Consider the following 21,078-nt stretch of genomic DNA (forward strand, 5'->3'; position numbering starts at 1 on the left):
CAGAAATTCATCCCATCCCCCATGGTACAGATATACCAGTACCCAAGCCCCCTGCTAGGTGAAGTCATACCTGAATCAGATGACGAATCAGGTTCTGACTTTGAAGATGATACAAGACCAAAATTGTTTTCTCAAGAGGAGATGAATGATTTGGTAAGAGACTTGAATCTTCCCAAAGATGTCACTGAGTTACTCGGATCAAGGCTGAAAAGCAGGAATTAATTGTTGCCAGGAGTGTCATCTTCACGGTTCAGACATTGTGAAAAGGAGTTCCTTCCTTACTTCGCCCAGGAAGACAAGTTGGTTTATTGCATCGATGTCGAAGGTCTGATGGGTCAATTTAAAATCCAATATGATTGAGAGCAATGGCGTCTTTTTATAGATTCTTCAAAAAGAAGTCTCAAAGCAGTTTTACTCGACAGTGGTTTTTACGCTTGCATACCTGTAGGTCATTCCGTACACTTGAAGGAAACCTACAAGAACTTGGAATTGGTTCTTCGTGAACTTAAATATGAAGACCATGTTTGGCAAGTGTGTGGGGACTTGACGGTCTTGTGCATGCTGCTTGGGCAGCAAGCTGGGTATACCAAATACCCTTGTTTTCTGTGTCTATGGGACAGTCGAGACCGACAAAATCACTGGACCAAGAAGAGTTGGCAGACGAGGGCGCTAACATTCGGTGAAAAAAATGTCCTCCAAGAAACTTTGGTACCTTCCCATAAAGTTCTTCTACCACCTCTCCACATAAAATTGGGATTGATGAAGCAATTGGTAAAATCACTTCCAAGAGATGGGGAATGCTTCAAATACTTGGTCACCAAGTTGCCATGCCTGTCGGAGGCAAAATTGAAGGAAAGTGTGTTCGTCGGACCAGACATTAGAAGGCTTATAGTTGATCAAGAGTTTGTCAATACCATGATGGATCCTCAAAAAGAAGGGTGGATTGCATTTAAAGAAGTCGTACAGAAATTTTTAGGCAATAACAAAGATCCTCACTACAAAAAGATCGTCGGAAGAATGCTGAAAGCATTTCAAGCTTTAGGTTGCCTGATAAGTTTGAAAGTGCATTTCCTCCAGTCCCACCTTGACTTCTTTCCTGAAAATTTGGGAGCTATGAGTGAGGAACAAGGTGAACGATTCCACCAAGACATTAAAGAGATGGAAAGGCAATACCAGGGAAAATGGAGCATTGCAATAATGGCAGACTATTGTTGGATGCTTCAGAGAGACATTCCAGATGCTACTCACAAGCGTAAATGTACCAAGAGGAGCCTCATAAGGAAGAAGAATTTAATGTCTGTAGGTGAGCTCATTTCAGTTCAAAAAAGGATTTTCATGAAAATATTGTAATAAAACTTTAATTTTATAAGTCTATTTCCATTTATTTTGAGGTATTGCCTTATTTAACATAGTTACCTAAATTGTCAGGAAACGTGATGTCCTATGACAAAATGGAGGTCATTTTTTGATTCAGCGCATCAAAAAACATAAAGATTACGTGGAATAACCAAAGCAGCTCTCGAAAAAAATTTTTTTGCAGACCTGTGATCAAATCAGTCCTCAAAAACCTTAGCAATGTAAGCTTGTAATGTGACTACAACATTTGAAAACCTTGAGAATTGAAGAGTTTTTACCCGGTAAGCAGTGAAACTGAGTCAGATCAAGAAATATCACTCCAGAATCAGCCAGCTCTGAATGATGTGCATTTTGTGAAGGGGTGCAGCAGTTCATCATATGCAGCTCTGGTCCCAGGCCAACAATTCAATCTTCTCAGTCATTCACAGAATCCCAGTACAAAACTCCAAAGCAAGAGGAAACAGAAACTATTTATCTCTCCACTAAAATAGTTATAATGAACCTGTTCAAAAATTGCATAGCAACACAATTGTCTATTTTATTTTGTCGGCTCTCTTAGGTTCATGTAAAAGACCAACACTGTCCTGCCCATGAGGGTCTTTCAAGCGATTTGAAAATAATTGTTAGAATTCTGTAGTTTATATGTTGAACAACCACCAAGCTTATTCTTATATAAAAGGAAGAAAATTATCTTTCCCAACTTGGTGCTCAACAAAAATGTTGAATTACCTATCCCCAGATAGAAAATAAGAATAGAATATTTCAACTGTGTATTAATATTTACTGGGAAAAGTATGTAATGATATTTTGTTTTATTTTAACTTCAGTGACAATATTTAACTTATTAACCACCAAAACTTATTTTTGAAGTACAGTAATAGTTTATTTTTTCCTTAGAGATGAGCTAAATAATATATTGATTAGTAAGATTTGTGTTTTAAAACATAGGTCATAAAAACAATAAAAGTGAATGTTGATAGTAAAACCATTAATGTTTAGTTAGTCTTGAAACTTCCTTTTGGTCTGATTCTCCAAAACATGACACTGCATGTTTATCTTTTTCTCTCTCAGGTATTATGAGGCTTTTCCACCTCTTTCCCAGAAACCAGTTTGCCTGCAAGAAATCATGACTGTGTGGAATAAATCCAAAGTGTGTTCTTACTCCAGTACCTCCTCATCTTCCACTGTCCCAGCAACTAGCACAGATACATCATCTCCAAAGGACTGCATTAGTGAAAATGAAGCATCCAAAGAGAGAAATAGTAACAAAGCATCTGTAACTATACAGGAAAGAGCCACAGAAAAGAATGACAAAGATGAAAAAGAGAATAAGTTTGGAAATCGTATTGAAGGAAAATCTGTTTCATACAAAAAGCAATTCCGGCATAAATCTGAGGGGAAGATACGTCTTCGATCCTGGTCTTCTGGCTCCAGTGAAGAAGGTTCAAATTCTAGTGGCAATCATGGTGAATTAAAAGCAGCTACAAAATACGTAAAAATAAGACACAAAACAAGGGAGGCTCGAGGTAAAAAAGGATGGAATGGACAAAGTAAGTATTTGCCAAAAGCTGGTGAAAAAACTGAAAGGAAAATCCCTGGCAGCAGCAATGGCTCTATCAAGCAACTATGTAAAAGAGGTAAACGGCCATTAAAAGAAATTAGACGAAAAGAAGGTGGAAACCATGAGAGAAAAGAGCTATATTTTGATAGCAGGAATGAAACTGAGTATAAGGAGGAGCCTTTGTGGTATACTGAGCCAATCACAGAATATTTTGTTCCCCTGAGTAGAAAAAGTAAGCTTGAGACGACATACCGCAACAAGCAAGAAGATGTATGTGATGCAACATCAGAGGCTGTAGAAGAATTAGCTGAATCAGTGCAAGGTCTTTGCATTAGTAACAACAATAATATTAATAAAACATACCTCGCAGCAGGTACTTTCATTGATGGTCATTTTGTGGAAATGCCTGCAGTTTTAAATGAGGATATCGGCCTCACTAGGACCTCAATATGTTCTCCACCAGAGGACAATATACATTTAGATGGTGTTCATCTGTCAGAACTAACACACTTCTATGAAGTGGATATTGATCAATCCATGTTGGATTCTGGTGCCTCAGGCAAGATGCAAGGAGAAAGTCGGATTTTGAATATGATTCGGCAGAAAAGCAGAGAAGGAACTGATTTTGAGGCAGAATGTTGCATAGTGTTTGATGGAATGGAATTGAAAGGGGAAAGTGCAATATGGGCAGATTCGGCCACCTCTGGTGCGGAAGGGTGGTTCTTGCAAGATCTTAGTAATTTAGCTCAATTTTGGGAGTGCTGTTCAACTTCTAGCTCTGGTGATGCAGATGGGGAAAGTTTTGAAGGAGATTCTCCTGTTAGACTTTCCCCAACCTTAGACAGCACAATGCTTAATTCATACATGCTTGCAGGCAATCAAGAGTTGTTTTCAGATACTAATGAAGGGTCTGGTTTAAATTCTTTTTCAGTGTTTGAAGTGCAATGCAGTAATTCTGTTTTACCATTTCCTTTTGAAAAACTAAATTTGGGGAATGAAAATACAGATTCTAGTAGCAATGTTGGTATGTTTGGGAAAACACAGTCAAGATTGTTAATATGGACCAAAAATAGTGCCTTTGATGAAAATGAACACTGTTCTAATCTGTCAACAAGAACTTGTAGCCCATGGTCATATTCTGAAGAAACACGTTCAGACAATGAGATTTTAAATATTCCACTTGAAGAATCCCCTCAATTTAACTCTGATGATATTAATTATATAGTTCCCAGGGTATCTTCAAGTTACATAGATGAAGAAATTGTAGATTTTTTGCAGGAGGAAACCTGCCAAGAACAGACAAGATCTTTAGGAGAAATACCTACTTTAATTTTCACAAAAAAGTCAAAATTAGAATCTGTCTGTGGTATTCAATTAGAACAAAAAACAGAAGATAAAGAATATGAGACTCCACAAGTATGTAGTGACAGTAGCCCGCATGAAGATGACTATGGCTCAGGAGTTATGAAAGATATCTGGACAAATATGACAGATGAAAATTCTGCAGCCATTGTAGAAATAGAAGGAATAGAAGAGGAACTGCTTCCAACTGATGTAAATCATTATTGTTGCTGCTTAAATGATGCAAAGGTAGAAATTCTCCAAGGTCCAAACAAAGCAGTACAAAGATCAGAATACCATCTTTGGGAAGGTCGGAAAGAAAATTTAGAGAAAAGAGGCTTTGCTTCAACCAATTTATCAGAAGTAGATTGTGGCGATTATACTACACCCTCTAAATCATGGGATGTTAATCAAGATAAAGAAAGTTCATTTATTCTTGGTGGTGTGTATGGGGAACTGAAAACTTTCAACAGTGATGCAGAATGGGCAATAGTGCCCCCAAATCACCCAAAAGGAAACTTACTACAGTGTGCAGCTTCTGATGTAGTCACAATAGCTGGTACAGATGTCTTCATGACACCAGGAAATAGCTTTACTCCTGGTCACAGACAATTATGGAGACCTTTTGTATCATTTGAGCAGAGTGAGCATTTGAAATGTGGTGATCATGGATTAAATAGAGGTTTTTCTTTTATCTTCCATGAAGACTTGTTAGAAGCTTGCAGTAATTTTCAAGGTGAAGAGTCTGGTCTTGAATATTCTTTCTCTTCCTTTGACTTAAATAATCCATTTTCACAAGTTCTTCATGTCGAATGTACATTTGAACCAGAAGGAATTACATCCTTCAGCCCTTGCTTTAAACCCAAATCAATCCTTTGCTCTGATTCTGACAGAGATGCTTTTCGCCCTAGAATATGTGGTGCTGGGAGGACGCAGTACAGAGCAATACGGATTTCTCCTAGGACTCACTTTCGCCCCATTTCTGCATCTGAACTTTCTCCATGTGGTGGAAGTGAATCTGATTTTGAATCGGAGAAAGATGAGGGGAATATTCTTGTCTCTTCTCAAGCTGAACCATTTGATGATCCACAAGCAGATCTCAAACCACTGGAAGAGGATGCAGAAAAAGAAGGGCATTATTATGGGAAATTAGAACTTGAATCTGGGAAGTTCTTTCCTACATTAAAAAAGTGTGGGATGGAAAAGAGTGCACAGACATCTCTGGATTCCCAGGAAGAATCATCTGGAATATTGCTGATAGAAAATGAGAGTTCTTGCTTAGAATGCAGTGTGAAAAATGTGCAAGATACAATGGCTGTGAAAAATTCTGAAGCTAGCTGCAAAGTTGTGGAGCCACAAGAAGAGGAAGACAAGTCTTGCAGTTGTAAAGAAAGCTCATCAGTGCATCTGAAAGAGGTATGTCCTTGAGAATTGTGCATTGTATATAGATAAGTTACAGATTTCAATAAAATGATATATAATTCAATAGATTTAATGCCTTTAAAATATATTGGGTTAAAATATATCCTGATTTCACAAGAATTAATAACCTTTTCCAATCCAAGGTGCTACTGTGCAACCTTATTTTTTTTCCTGCACAAAAATTAATGTTTGAAACATAAAAATGTTCTAACTGAGCATCTGCCTACTTTCTCAGGTGCCTGGAAGAAGTGATATAATTCTGTTCTGAAAATGAACATAGAAGGGAAAAGAGAAACTGCTAATAGTTTCTATGGAGGACACATTTCCCTAGATGGTAGGGGTTATATTACATTGGGTCCTCCCCCTTTTCTTGCAAATAAATACACATAATTGCTTTTGTGCATCTATTCAACACCGTCAGCCATTCAGTCGTGTCCCGACCCTTGGCCATTCTATGGATTGGCACTCTTCATACCTCTCTGTCTCACGCTGCCTCCTTAAGAGCCTTCATGGTCATCCTGGTATCATCCTTTATAATGTCCAGCCAGCAGGTGCTAGGGCAGCCCCTTCTCTTTTTTTTCCATTGATCATTCCAAGCGTAATTGACTCATGTCAGCTCACATGACATGGCCAAAGTACGATAGCCTTTATTTGGCAATCTTGGCTTCAAGTGATACTTTGGTGAGGCTTAGTCTAGGATCTGTTTGTGATTTTTGCAGTCCATGTGTAATAGTTGTCTCCAGTGTGCACTTATTTCGCTAGTCAAAATAGGCATTAACTCTTAACTTTTAGAGAAAAAATGAAAAAGAAGTTATTGAACATAAAAATGTACAAGAAGATAATACCTATGTAACATTTAATGTTTATGTGGAAATAATATTAGAAATTTTGAACACTAAACTTTTATACTGCAGTAATAGCCCCATGCAGATTTATCTTAGTTGGGTTAAACATGTACATTTATGCTTTGCTGAACTTACTGAGACCAGCTGTTTGTATGGAAGCATTTCATAATTTCTTGAAACAATATTACACTTTATTGGATAAGTATTATACTGTAGGATTATTTTCTTTGTTTTTGAACTAAAATATAATTCTTCTCAAAACAGTTTCCTGTATTGAGTAGTGACCTTCAGAAAATAAGCTACAATCAAGCAAAACAGTGCTGGTGGGAGAAAGCTCTTTATACTCCACTCTTTCCTACATCACAGTATGAAGGTAGCAGTATCTTTGACCTCTTTGTAATTGACTGAAACTTTACAGCTGAGTTAGATAAAAGATGAATGCAAGATGATCATGTTTCAAATGGAAGTCTCTTAATTATCTGAAAAATTGTCCCATCCAGGGCTTCCATTGTTTTCTCATTAGTGGCCATCGTTTCTCCATATAGCAGGATGATGCTAATTAATTTATCAAGTGGGTGCACTTTGATAAAATTAGTTCTTAACTATTAACAAATAAGTAGTCATTGCTTTCCCTGTTATCAGACTGGAGTGCAAAGGAATAAAGCTATTGAGAAACAAGAGTGACACATGTCACACTGTGGGGGATTCTGAGCTTTGTAGGAAGGGAATGAGCTGTAATTAACTGCATTAGTTTCTGCTAGCCAGCTGTGAAGTCTAGTCCCGCTTGGGTACTCCAATATTACATGCATATGTCAGTAAAAATATTGTTCAATGAACTCTTGGTTCTAATAGGTTTAAACATTTAACAGGTGTTTCATTCTACATATTTAAACAGCCATCTTCTTTTTCAACTGTTGAAGGCAGCTTTTCTTTTCCCATCTCTCCTTTTCCAGCTCAAATGTTAAAAGAGCATTTAAGCTGTTTTGCATAAGGTCAAACCAGAAGGTCCCTGCCTTCATTAAGATACCATTGTTCATGGTCTTTTAGTAACTTGAAAATGTTTTTGGGATTACTTTCACAGGTTGCCAAAAGTCTCTGAAGAATGAAGCTCCTTTTTCAAAATGCACTTCACTAACATGAGCCCCACTGCTAAAAATATCCTCCTAGGCAGGCATATGGAGTAATATATCTGATATGTTCAAGTTGTACAGCCTTTAAGATTGAATTATTCTGAATGAGGAACTGAATCTGGGTGCTCCCAGTGCAGCTGATAAAGCATAGGCACAATCTGATCCAACAGTAAATCCATGTTAATGATTGTGTAGTCTTATTTTGGGTTAAATATATACTTTCCTTATTATATCTACCATAATATACTGCAGTATTTACATTTTCCTGTCATATTAAACATTGCAACTTGGCAACAGGTTTTGGAGAGGCTGTAAGAACCATCTCCAAACCTTGGGGATTACATAAGGGTCATGGGAGCTATGAGGAAGTGATCTAAAAATTATAGTATTTCTGCCTTACATGAATTAGTCCTGCTTGCTTTCATCTATTTCAGAATGTGCAAAGAGTAGGAGAGGAGTAAGAAATATGAAGCCAATTTAAAGGCAAGAGAAGAGAAAAGGAAATATAGCTACAGCAAGTTTATTATAATTTATTACGCCATTCATTATAATTTCATATTTTGTCCTTGCAAACTATCCTTTTTATCACATCTGTACGCAGCTTTGTATCTTACCTTTTCTTTTTAAAAATTGCCATCTTCCTCTTTTTCAGTGTCTCATCAATTCTATCCATTCATGATTTTCTTGATCTTTTCCTTCTTTTTGCCCATTCATTCTTCTTTGATATTTATTTCACAACTTAGTCCTTTTTCATTCAACCTTATGACCACATAAACTTGATATACTTCTTTTTTGTTGAATATTCACTTTTGTAATTAATCTGTTATCCATCACTGTTTATTCTAGACTCAAGCTCCCCTTGTTTCAACATTGCTTAGATACTTAAATGCTCATTTCCATCATATTTCACTTCATGTTTCTCCTGCCATTCTCAACTCTCATTTCCATGTAATAGGGGCAGAAACCCAGCTCCTATTCATTTTTTCATTCCTTATCTTTGACCAGGTAATACTTGCTATCTCTCTGCACATATTTTTCCATTTCCCATTTTAAGTAAATATGTTATTTTAAGTAAGCTTTGCAGTTCTCTCATCAGAAACATTCCATTTTATCTAAAAAATAGCTTCATTCTCTTATGTCACAATCAGTAACCACTCTGAACTCTGTGTTTACCTAAATATTCCACAAGTAAGTTGATTTGCTTATATGCTTTCTGTAAATCAGAAGACATCCAGTAATTTTTCTTCTCACATATATATTTAAATAATTCATACATTTCCCAATCACTTGCTGAATTGTACTTTTTTTTTTGCTCATTGACATTCCTTTTCATCAGAATTCTGCTAAATACCTTTTAGACATGCTTAACTGATCTTCCTATGAATTTGCATTCATGTTGTTTCTCATTCCATAGGGAAACAATAACAGTATCTTCTGTTCTTTGAGCACAGGTGCTGTTTTTTACAGATGTGTTAAACAAATCACACAGCTAAAGAAAACATCTAAGTGGTTTTCCTGCTTTATGAAGCTCTTGTATGTATTTTTGTAAGTTTTCTGGGTTTTGTGACGAGAACAAGATCATCTGCAAATTTTAAGTGATTCAAATAGACACCATGGATTTTTATGCCATCTTTTGCCCAGTCTAGTTAGTGAAATACAGCAACATTTGTTGTTGTTAGTTGCAAAGTCATGTCCGACCCATCGCGACCCCATGGACAACATTTCCCCAGGCCTTCCTGTCTTCTACCATCCTCTAGAGTCCATTTAAGCTCATGCCTATTGCTTCGGTGACTCCATCCAGCCACCTCATTCTCTGTCGTCCCCTTCTTCTTTTGCCCTCAGTCTTTCCTAGCATTAGGCTTTTCTCCAGTGAGTCCTTTCTTCTCATTAGGTGGCCAAAGTATTTGAGTTTCATCTTCAGGATGAAGATGAAGGAGCAATCAGGACTGATCTCCTCTAGGACTGACCTGTTTGATCACCTTGCAGGCCAAGGGACTCGCAGGAGTCTTCTCCAGCACCATAGTTCAAAGGCCTCAATTCTTGGCGCTCAGCCTTCCTTATGGTCCAACTTTCACAGCCATACATTACAACTGGGAAAACCATAGCGTTTATACACACTTTGTTGTCAGGGTGATATCTCTGCTTTTTAGTATGCTTTCTAGCATACCATAGGAAGCCATAGCTTTCCTCCCCATAGCTCTTCCTTCCTGGAGCCCAGGAAAATAAAATCTGTCACTACGTCCATTTCTACCCCATCTATTTGCCAGGAATTGAGAGGGCTGGATGCCATGACCTTAGTTTTCTTAATTTTGAGTTTCAAGCCAACTTTTGCATTCTCCTTCTTCACCCGCATCAAGAGGCTCTTTAGTTCCTCTTCACTTTCTGCCATTAGAGTGGTATTTTCCTGTGATCGTGGGGTATGCTCCGTCCAGTAACCAATTGGACTGAGTCCACACTTACAATGTCATTGGGCCCGTGGGTCTCCTCCCCAGTTTCAGACTCAGTCCAAGCAGGACTGGCTGTGAGAATTGATCTCTCCTCCAAAATTCATCCTTATAACTTTAATTGGTGATTTTTATCAAAAAAATATTCCTTTAAAAAATTTTAAATGATTTTTTTATTCTGACAAATTGGGGGGAAATTCAAAAATGATTTCTGGCTGCCTCTCTTCAGCCGTTTGATTGCCTGCGGCCACGAGTTCACTCAGGAAGCCTGCCTTGCAGTCAGATCGGCCAGCTCACGAGCTACGGCTCCGCAGCTGTTTTCCCGCGGTGTTCCTTGACTCTGGGCACTTGGACGGATGCGCGACCAGCCATTTTGCACGCAGTGGTTCCAGGCGAGTTCGGTGGCCGTTCTGCAGATCGCCTGGCCACATTTAGTGTTGGTGTCCATTTTGCGGGTCGGAAAAGCCCGCGAAGATAGCAGCAGCCATTTTGAGGCTTGGAAAAGCCTCAGAGAAAAAAAGTCGGCCATTTTGGACACTTTAAAAAAGGTGCGAACTCTACACAGGATCATTCCAGGTGGACCGGATCAGGAGCGCCTGGCCAGCAAACGGGTGAGACCGTTGCCTATCTTTATTGGGGTGTTGATTTATGTTTGGGGAGATGGCTGATCCAGCAGGGCCTTCAGGGGCAAAGCAGCAGGAAGAGGCAAGCCAAAGAGGCCCCTTCCTCAGGGGTAAACCCCAAGGTGTCTAAAGCAACTACCAGGGCAGAAGATCACAGGCAGAAGGCCCTTGAGAAAGAATTTCAGAGGGCCCAAAAACAACAACAAACTAACTGCCCAGCCCTCCCTCCCTCCTCCCAAGGATCTCCAAGTTGTCTTCCCAGCTCTACCTGTCTTGCTTCCCATGGGCCCTTGCCCTTCCCTGGCTGATTCAGATGGGGAATTGTCTTCTTCAGAGTCCTCCTCTTCTATGGAACCTGACAACAGAGGCAATTTCTTTAATGTCCCTCTCAGTAGGGAACGTACCTTTGAACAGGCTTCCCTCCCTGTTGCGCATGGTTCTGGGATTCCCCAAGCCATGTACACCTCTCCTGCAGATATGGCAACCATCATTGCTGAAACCATTAAACAGGTCATGGCTGCTGGCCTACAATAGCACCCCCAACCAGCTCCATCGCATGGCCATAAGCATAAACTTTTTGTTGCTGCTCAACAACCTGATCCCTCTGCCTCTACTTCTCAGGCCTCAATTGGCGGGGAGCAAGATGCCCTGTGGGATTCAGACCTGTCTGATGACGAAGTGGTCACCCCAGATGCCCCAGCTTTTGCCGGATTATTCAAAACTGATCGATTTAAGTCCCTTCTACTTAAGGCCATTAAAGCTGCTAATTTACCATCTTCTGCTTCAGCTTCTACTTCACAGGAGAAACCAACAGAACCGGCTTCAACCAAAGGACCCAGTACCCCATTCACTGAACCTACTGTGGAAAAGGAGGTGATCCCTGTTCCCAAGATCTTCCTGAACGTCATCCAGAAGCAGTGGGAGTCCCCAGGCACGGGCCCACAGCCGACCAACCTCAACAAATGTCTCTACAACATTGCACCGGAACTCACCAAGTTCTTCAAGACTCCCCCAGTGGGCGCACCGGTTGCAGCCCTGTCTTCCCCTACTGTGGTCTCTGGAGCCCCTGAGGAGATCCTCAAGTCTGAGGAGAATAGGTCAGATCAAACCTTAGTCAAGGCTGGGGCCTGGGTTGTTAGGGCCTCTATGGCCACTTCCTTTTTCTCCAGGGCGGCCCTGATTTGGATTGAACAACTTCAGGAGCACATGGCTCCTTCTGACATTAGATCACATAGGGACCTCAACAAGATTAAGGCAGCCGTTGAATTTGTGGCTGATTTTTCCCTCAATGCTACCAGGTTTGCTTCTAAAGCCATGGCCTCTTTGGTCACGGCCAGGTGTCTGCTTTGGCTCAAGCCATGGCAGGTGGATGTCCATACCAAGTGGCACCTGGCAGCCTCTTCCTTCAGTGGCACCCAATTATTTGGTAACCCCTTCAATCCGTACCTCACAGAATCTAAAGACAAGCGCAAGGTTCTTTCATCCATCTATAAGAAAGAGGACAGTCGGCCCGCTCCTTACTATAGGAGGTTGCCCTTTCGGCCGACGGACAGGGGAACTTCCTTTTCCCGTCCACAACACCAATCCTACACTCCTAGGCAGGTATCTCACCAGGACAGATCCAATAGAAACACACAGTGTTACACCTCGAAGAAGGGTTACCGTGGAGGAGGCAACCGCCAATTTTCATGTAGAAAATGACTATCTGGATTCTCTTCCGATCGGAGGACGCCTAGCGTTCTTTGCCCACCACTGGGAGGAGACCACATCAGACAATTGGGTACTCAAAACTGTCAAATTTGGCCTCATGCTGGAGTTTCTCTCCATCCCCCAGGAACACTTCGTGCCATGCCCGGTCTCTCTCTGTCCTCGCAAGAGAGCACTGATGGAACAGGCCATTCAGCACCTGTTGGAGATCCGGTTTATCCAACCGGTTCCTCCCCACCAGGAAGGGCAGGGTTGTTATTCCCGCCTGTTTGTGGTACAGAAGAATTCCGGGGGATGGAGAGCAATTTTGGATCCAAAAACGTTGAACTGCCACATTGTCTACCGGCGGTTCAAAATGCATTCTCTGCACACCATCCTACAGGGGGTCAGGAAAGGCAACTTTCTCACCTCGGTGGAATTGACCGAAGCTTACCTTCATATCCCCATCTTCATAGACCACCGAAAATATCTCCGTTTCTCTTATGGGGGGAGGCACTTCCAGTACCAAGCTCTTCCATTCGGTCTATCCTCGGCCCCCAGGGTATTCACAAAGGTACTGGCAGCCCTAGCCACCCACATCAGGTCATCCCCAGTTCGGATTCTCTGTTACCTGGACGACATCCTCTTGTTGTCCACGTCTCTGGTTCAAGCAGAAGGAGATCTCGCCCTCACCATTCACACCTTGCGGAAGCACAGGTTCAGGGTGAATCTCAAAAAGAGTCACCTCGTTCCCAGCACTTGCATTTTCCACCATGGCGGAGAGGGTGTTCCTATCCAACAACCGCATACTCAGTCTGAGGGAGCTTGTCAGGAAGGTGCTACGCCTACACAAGGCGTGCCATCTTCTTCTCCCAAGTCTTGGGCAAGATGGTGTCTTGCTTTTGGGGTTGTCCCAGGTGGGCCAGGTTTCACAGCAGGACCCTTCAGTGGTTCATGCTTCCACATCAAAAGGCCGACAGGAGCTGCTCTCCCCTCCAGGTTCCCCTTCCCAGACCAGATCTTACACTCCCTCAAATGGTGGCAGTCCCCAGCGATTTTGCAAGGGAACTTGTTCAGAGATCTTTGCTGTCTCACACGACAGATGCAAGTCTGACGGGATGGGGGGCACACCTGCAGGACCTAGTGGATCAGGGTCAGTGGTCCCTCGAAGAGAGCCAAAACAGCATAAATTGGTAAGAATTGTGGGCGGTTCGCCTCGCTCTCAGACACTTCCACCACAGAGTTCAGGACCGTCACATATTAGTCCTCACAGACAATACCACGACCAAGACACACATAAACAGACAGGCGAGAACACGTTCCTGGCCCCTGATGCAGGAGTCCAACCTGTTGTGCCGGTGGACGGAATCTCACCTGTCATCTCTCAGGGCAGAGCACATCTCAGGGGCCTCCAACGTTCAGGCAGACTGGCTGAGCCGGACGATAGATCAGGTGGAGTGGAGCGTCCATCCGAACCTCTTCCATCGACTGACACTGCGATTCGGCCTCCCAGTCCTAGACCTGTTCGTGATGGCAGTCAACATCCAGGAAGCCAGGTATTGCTCGCAATTCATGGACTCCAGGGCAGAAGGAGTAAGACGCCCTCAGGTGCCAGTGGCCCAAAAGTTTCCTGTACGCATTTCCGCCCCTTCCCTCATTCAGAGAATAATTCGAAAAATGTTGGAACAGGAAGCGGAACTATTGCTACTAGCGCAGAATTGGCCACACCGGCCTTGGTATGCTGACCTAGTGACTCTGTCAATCTCCGCTCCATGGCACATTCCACGGTCCCTCCTATCTCTCCACCAGGGGTCTGTTTGTCACCCCGACACCCAGTGGCTGCAATTAACCACATGGCGATTGAGTGGCAAGCCTTAGCAGCTGATAACATCTCCCTCAACGTCATTCCTACTATTCAGGCATGACACAGAAGCTCTACTAACCGCATTTATGATGCCACTTGGCGGACTTTTGCACTGTGGTGTTCCAACCAGACTGTTGACCGACTTAAGGCATCCATTCTACAGGTATTGGACTTCTTGCAGAGGGGGCTTGATCAGGGACTTACCCCTAATATGCTACACTGACAGGTGGCCGCTTTGGCTTCTGTCCTAGACAGTCTGGCATCCGAACATCTACCTTCTCATCCTTTGATCCGGAGATTTCTCCGTGGAGCATCCAACCTGCGTCCTCCTGCCATCCATAGATATCCGACTTGGGACTTACCTCGTGTCCTAGAGGCTTTAACTTCCTCGCCCTTTGAACCTATGAGATCCGCTTCTTTGAAACTGTTGTCCTTTAAAATGTTGTTTTTGGTGGCTATCAACTTCAGCCAGACGTATTTCTGATTTGGTTGCCCTTTCAGTCAGACATGACTTGTGCGTGTTCCATCCAGACTGAGTCGTCTTACAACTGGACCCGACATTCATACCAAAGGTGAATAGCTGCTTCCACAGAGGTCAGGAGTTAACCTTACCTGATTTCTGTCTGTCTCACCGTCATGAGAGGGAACGTAAGTGGCACACTCTTGACGTACGTTGGGCCCTCAAGATCTACATCGACTGCACCGCTTTGTTCCGCCACTCGGAAGCTCTCTTCATCTCCTTTTGCCAGGCCTCCTTGGGTGCCAAGGCTTCATTGTCTAGTCTGGGGCGCTGGATCAGGGCCTGTATTAAACTGTCTTATGAACTTCAGTCCTTGCAGGTTCCTCCAAACTTTACACCTCATTCTACACGCAGTGCTGCAACATCTGCGGCTTGGTCCATGCGAGCCACATTGGAAGAAGTCTGCCGGGCAGCCACCTGGGCATCTCCCACGGTCTTCATATGTCATTACAAGTTGGACAAGTATGCGTCGGCTGACGTGACCTTTGGGCGCAGGGTGCTGCAACAAGTGCTTGTGCCCTAACGGACCTTCTTTCATATTCCCACCCTAGTGGACAGCCCAGTCTTTGGTACATCCCAGTCTGGCTGCTGTCTCCACGATCACAGGAAAATGGGCGTTGGTTCTTACCTGATACGCTCATTTTCTGTCGAAGTGGAGACAGCAGCCAGCCCCATCCTGGGGCGAGTCACACATTATTACCTTTTTGTGCGGAAGAGAGAGGAACAGAGACTATGGACTTTTCTCACAATTCTCACGAGTCTACAGTTTCCTTTGTCTGAACCTGGGGAGGAGCCACAAGGGCCCAATAACATCATAAGTGTAGTCTCAGTCCAATTGGTTACTGGACGGAGCATACCCCAGTCTGGCTGCTGTCTCCACTTCAACAAAAAATGAGCGTATCAGGTAAGAACCAACGCCCATCATCTGCATATCTGAGGTTGTTGATATTTCTGACGACAATCTGAATTCCAACTTTTGATTCATCTAGCTCCACCTTTCATGATGTGCTCTGCATATAAGTTAAATAGACAGGGTGACAGTATACAGTCTTGCCAGACTCCTTTCCCAATTTTGAACCAATCAGTGGTTCCGTGTCCAGTTCTCACTGTTGCTTCTTGACCCATATATAGGTTTCTTAAGATGGTCTGGTACTCCCATCTCTTTAAGAACTTGGCACAATCTGTTGTGATCCACACAGTCAAAAGCTTTAGCATAGTCAATGAAGCAGAAGTAGATGTTTTTCTGGAACTCCCTAGCTTTCTCCATGATCCAGCATGTATTGGCAATTTGATCTCTACTTCTGCCTCTTCGAAATCCTGCCTGTACTTCTGGTAGTTCTCGATCCACATACTGCTGGAGCCTAGCTTGTAGGATTTTGAGCATAAATGTACTAGCGTGTGAAATGAGTGCAATGATGCGGCAGTTTGAACATTCTTTGGCATTGCAGCTGACTTAATAACTGCAAAGATTCATTTAACAACTGTGGTAAGAAAGGTTGTAAAATAGGACAAAACTCACTTAACAAATGTTTCACTTAATAACAAAAAATTTAGGCTCAATTGTAATAAGTTGAGGAGTACCTATAGAAGATAATGATGAGTTGTCTATCTATTATGGAGGATTTAAGTTTGTTTCAAAGATTTTCATGGAGTTGAATCTATAAATTACTACTATATTTGGGAGAGTATTCCATTTAAATAAGAACATATTGTATATTCATAAACCTTGAGTGTTATTTCATGAGTGAATGTGTTTGTATGTGTGAGATAATCTCCATTTCAACCTGTTCTTAGTTGGGGATAATTAAAAGTCCTTCCAGAGTCAGAATTTTGCTGACCAACCTACCATAGCAAAGATCCACATCTACTAGGGTTAAACAGAGGATTTCTGTTTGTAGCTTGGATTTTTCACCTAAGTTGAAGGTATAGAGTCAAAGATAGATAATTACAATTTGGGAAAGTAATAATTGTAATTTTTTTCAGATGCTTTAGGAAACTTCATGAAAAAGCTATGCAGTTATTTGTATTAACTTTGGAATCTGCCTAGAAAGTAAATTTTCTCATTCGGTTTCCCTGGGGTGCTCCATTTAAAATGTGATATTTTATTATATTTTGTCTGTTTTAGCAATACATTAGGCAAGGCAAAGTTCAGCATAATTGCATTTTCCATCCCAAAGTTGAGGCAACTCTAAGGTAGAAACAAATTAACCCTAACACTGCCCCCCCCCCCAGTTCTCCACAAGCACTGGGGCTGTGGAGACTCACTTACCTTACAAGGATCTTTGGTTTCTTTGCCTGCGTTATTGCTTCAGGCCTTCACTGCATTCGCAGAGAACAGAGGCCTAAAGTACCACAAGATCAGTAGCACGAGATCTTGTGCTGCTGGTCTTGTGTGATCTCACACTACTTCAGGCCTTTATTCTCTATGAATTGAGGCCTGGATAAGATCTGCGGCAAAAGGCTTTGCAAACAGAGCAAAGGCTTCAGTTCTTCAGGCTTTCCCCCTGTTTGCTATTTCCTTGCTGAAGCCTGCAGGGGCAAGATATTGCATCTCTATAGGCTCTGGTCCTCTTTGCAAAAAGCCTTGTTGGCAAGAATGGAGCCCAGGAGGGGCCAGCGCATCCCTCCTGGGCTCCATTCTTGCTGGCAAAGACTTTTTGCAAGGACAATCGGAGCCTAGACAGACACAAATCTCCCTGTAGGCAAAAAGCCCTTGCCGCTGAAAACAGAGCTGTGCCGAAAACAGAGCCTGGGAAGGACATGGCAACGACTCTTTTTTTTGGCAGCAAAGGCTTTTTGCAAAGACAATTGGAGTCTGGACAGAGGCAAACTCCCTCTAGGCTTCATCAAGCCTTTGTTCAAGGCGAAGCAGAGAGGCTGGAGAGAAGAAAGTTCATTAGCTCTTCAAAAGGTAAGTAGACCCAGTCAGGCAGGATTGGGGGGGGGGGGGGATATGAGATATCTCAGTGGATTAGGGGAGGCCTTGGGTGGTTGGAAGCACTAACACCCCCCCCCCCTCCTCTTCCCCACATTGAGCAAATGCATGGGTGAAAGCAGGAAATTTTCACATTCATTTAACGTGATTCACTCCAGTCTTTGAGTTACGAATATAATTGGCAGGCTCCATTACATTCATAACTTGAGGATTATCTGTTCTTTCTTTAGTTGGGTGTGGTACAAAAGGCCAGATCACTTGACCCTAATCTTGCATTTAAAATCATTACCTAGCATAGTTTGAATTTAAGGTTGATTAGCTGTCAGCTTGGAAGCATAATTTTCTAGGCTGTGCCATATTTTTTGTTGTTAATCTGTGGTTTTACACGTAGTGGAATAAGTTAACATCATCTGAAGAGAATGCGATTTGAAATCCACTGCCATTGCCTTGAATGACACTATTACAATATAGTTTGTTTTAACTTTGGGTGAAATTAGTATAGTCAACCTCTTATTTGGCTGATTTCCCAGTAGAGGCTCTACCACAGTCAGTGAACTTACTGTATGTAGGTGTTCTTTCATCCATTTTTCTGATAAAAAAGATAAAATCAAAATTAGTTATAAAACTGAACAATCTGGATCTCTTAACATAGCTCTCGGTCCTGCAGTATTCCAGAACAGTGAAGAAGGATAGTGAAATGAAAGCAATTATCAGCTTCCTATAATCAGAGGGTCAGCCATCTCTTTTTGTGATAATGACTTCTCTGTCTTGGGATCAGCTAGCCTTTCTTCAATTCTTGGAAGCATAATTTATGTGGAATAGCTTTCCTTGTGGAGTAGCTTCTATTATTTCATATGGTTTGGTAGTGGCTATATCCAGTGAATTATCTGCAAGGGAATGACTTTCTAATTGCAAATATGCATTTCAAGATGACATGCTTTATTTATTTATTAAATTTATATGCCCCCTATTTTGCCAGTCGAAGCAGCTTTGAAAGGCTTAAAGTGTAATAAAAGATGCAGATATAAAAACAATTATAAATATAAAAAGAGATAAAAATTACAAAGGATTAAAACAAACTAAAAAAACCCCACAGTTTTGGTATGGAGCAGTAGTGGTACATTCTCTGTTTCTGCACCTACCACCTCCAGTCAACTGGCATAGCAAAGTTTTAAGGCTTTTCCTGAAGGACAGAGAAAGGTGCAGATCTCACCTCTAGTGGCAAGATGTTCCAAAGTTTGGGTCCCATGGCAGAAAAGGCTCTTCTGCTGGACCCCATCAGCTGAAACTGCTAGGGTTCAAGGTAGGTCCCTTCTGCAGAATGAGTGGGGTGGACTGATCTCATTGGGAAAAGACAGTTACTCAGATATCTTGGACTCATGCCACAGAGGGCTTTGAAGGTAATAGCCTACACCTTGGATCGGACCTGGAAGCAGATGAGCAGCCAGCACAGCTCATGTAACAGTTGTTCCCTACTTGGTCCTTCCCCTCCCTCCCTCCCTCCCCCTCTTCTTCCCTCCCCTCCTGCCTTATTTCTTAAACAGCATGGAAGGAAAGATAGCCTTCTTAACTGCAGTTATAATTCTGATACCATCATATGAAAATGATAACCATTCTCTATAAACCCCATCTCAACAGGATAGATTTATGTTTGCATCAGCTGTCCCAATTTAGAATTGCTCTACCTGAGTTCCATTTCATTCTATTAATATTGAGCCTTCTCATATGCAAGTGTGCTTGGTTATTGGCATTTAATACCCGAATTGTTCTTCAGATTGTAGGAGAAGAACTTGTAACTCTATAGTAGCAAAAAAATAAAAATAAGAGTCTGACAGTACCTTCTCTGACCAATAAATTTTATTAAAAGCACAATGGAAGCTGCAACTCACTTCATCACTAATTAAAAGGTGCTACCAAGCTGGTTCTGAAATAAGCGTTATTAGGTGGATAAGGTTCTCTGAGACTTTGTTACCCCTTTGAGCTTGATACTGTTCTGCTCTTTTGTTTTAGCTTTCCTCTTTAACATCACTCAGGATTTTACTTTTTGTATCGGCAGTCATTCCAATTCTGACTTTTTAGGTAATTTCTGATATATATACAAAATCTACGAAAACACACACACACACACACACACACACACACACACACACGTCGCCAAGATACTCTCAATCTTACACGGGAAAAGACCCGAATGCGCCAAGACCTGCACACACACATATATCTTTCTATAAATATTGGTTGGGGTATGTGGAGTGCTGGCTTTGTTGCCATAAGCGGGTTGGTTGGCTGTGTTGTTACATCTTGATTAGTTGATTGCTGCTGATTGGTGCTGGCTGTGTGTCCATTGTTTTGTATTGTAATGGCCTGGGTGGTGGGTGGGGCTCGTTTGTTGACTAGGGCTGGTTTCATTTATGTATGTATGTATGTATGTATGTATGTATGTATGTATGTATGTATATATGTATATGTATGTATATGTATATTTGTGTTGCATTTGTGCTGATAAATAAATAAAGGGAGACTAGTATAGATCTATTTCAAGCTATTTAGCTCTCATCAGCTAGCCATACCCTTACTGAGATTTGAACCCGGGCTGTATTACATATTAGGCAGTTGTATTAGCCACTAAGCCACTTATATAAGTATATGTATATATATAAACAAATCAAAAAGTTTATTTAGTTCTGTTTATTTAGATCTTACCTGTGTATTCAAAAATAGAAAGCTCAGTTTTCATAAGTAAAAGGCACTGTTTAGATATGAATAATCACTCATAGTTTCTCTGGGTTGTAACAAAGACTAATTTATTTATAATTGCTCTAGCTGTATCTGTTCAGCTTGCTTTTTTAATAAAGCTAATACCTCACATTAATTGTCTATTTGTCCTAAATTTAAATTATTCCAGATATTTATGAATGCTTTAAATGTCAGCAAAAGTTAATTTTCACCTTTTTTTTACATTTTGTTCAATAGTTAGTCAGAAGTTATCCTTTCTTGTTTTTTAGATTTATTTTTATTTCCTATCTTTGTAGTGCCTCCTATTAGTACTTTCTTATCACATCCAGTGGTAGCACAGGTTGTAAATATTCAAACAGTGAAGTGATATAAATAAAATACATTCCTAATAAAGATAGTGAGTTAAAACAGAGCTCAGTCTCTATCTTGCTAGTCAATTCCTTTCTGTATGAATAAAAAGTACATATTCTATGTAATATACTGTATTTTTCGGAGTATAAGACGCATGTTTTTTCCTCAAAAAAGAGGCTGAAAATCTGGGTGCATCTTATACAACGAATACAGCATTTTTTTTTACTCCTGAAGCCCCTCCCCTTCACCAAAATGGCTGTGCAT

At 41.4% G+C, this 21,078-nt stretch overlaps 1 protein-coding gene across 7 annotated transcripts in view; it reads left to right on the top strand.

Annotated features, from left to right (window-relative positions):
- The window catches only part of KIAA0232 (KIAA0232 ortholog), a 68,354-nt gene that overhangs the window by 33,790 nt on the left and 13,486 nt on the right, over positions 1–21,078 (top strand). For all 7 annotated transcript variants that reach the window (XM_087721873.1, XM_087721874.1, XM_087721880.1 and 4 more), the window contains exons 6-7: positions 2,428–5,674; positions 6,790–6,898. In XM_087721873.1, the coding sequence (XP_087577999.1) occupies positions 2,428–5,674; positions 6,790–6,898 (3,356 nt within the window). The remainder of the gene's footprint in view (positions 1–2,427; positions 5,675–6,789; positions 6,899–21,078) is intronic.

Source organism: Thamnophis sirtalis, unplaced genomic scaffold, assembly GCF_051295495.1.
Source record: "Thamnophis sirtalis isolate CommonGarterSnake01/CBP01778 unplaced genomic scaffold, rThaSir2_p1.2 scaffold_8, whole genome shotgun sequence".
In the NCBI taxonomy this organism is placed as follows: Eukaryota; Metazoa; Chordata; class Lepidosauria; order Squamata; family Natricidae; genus Thamnophis; species Thamnophis sirtalis.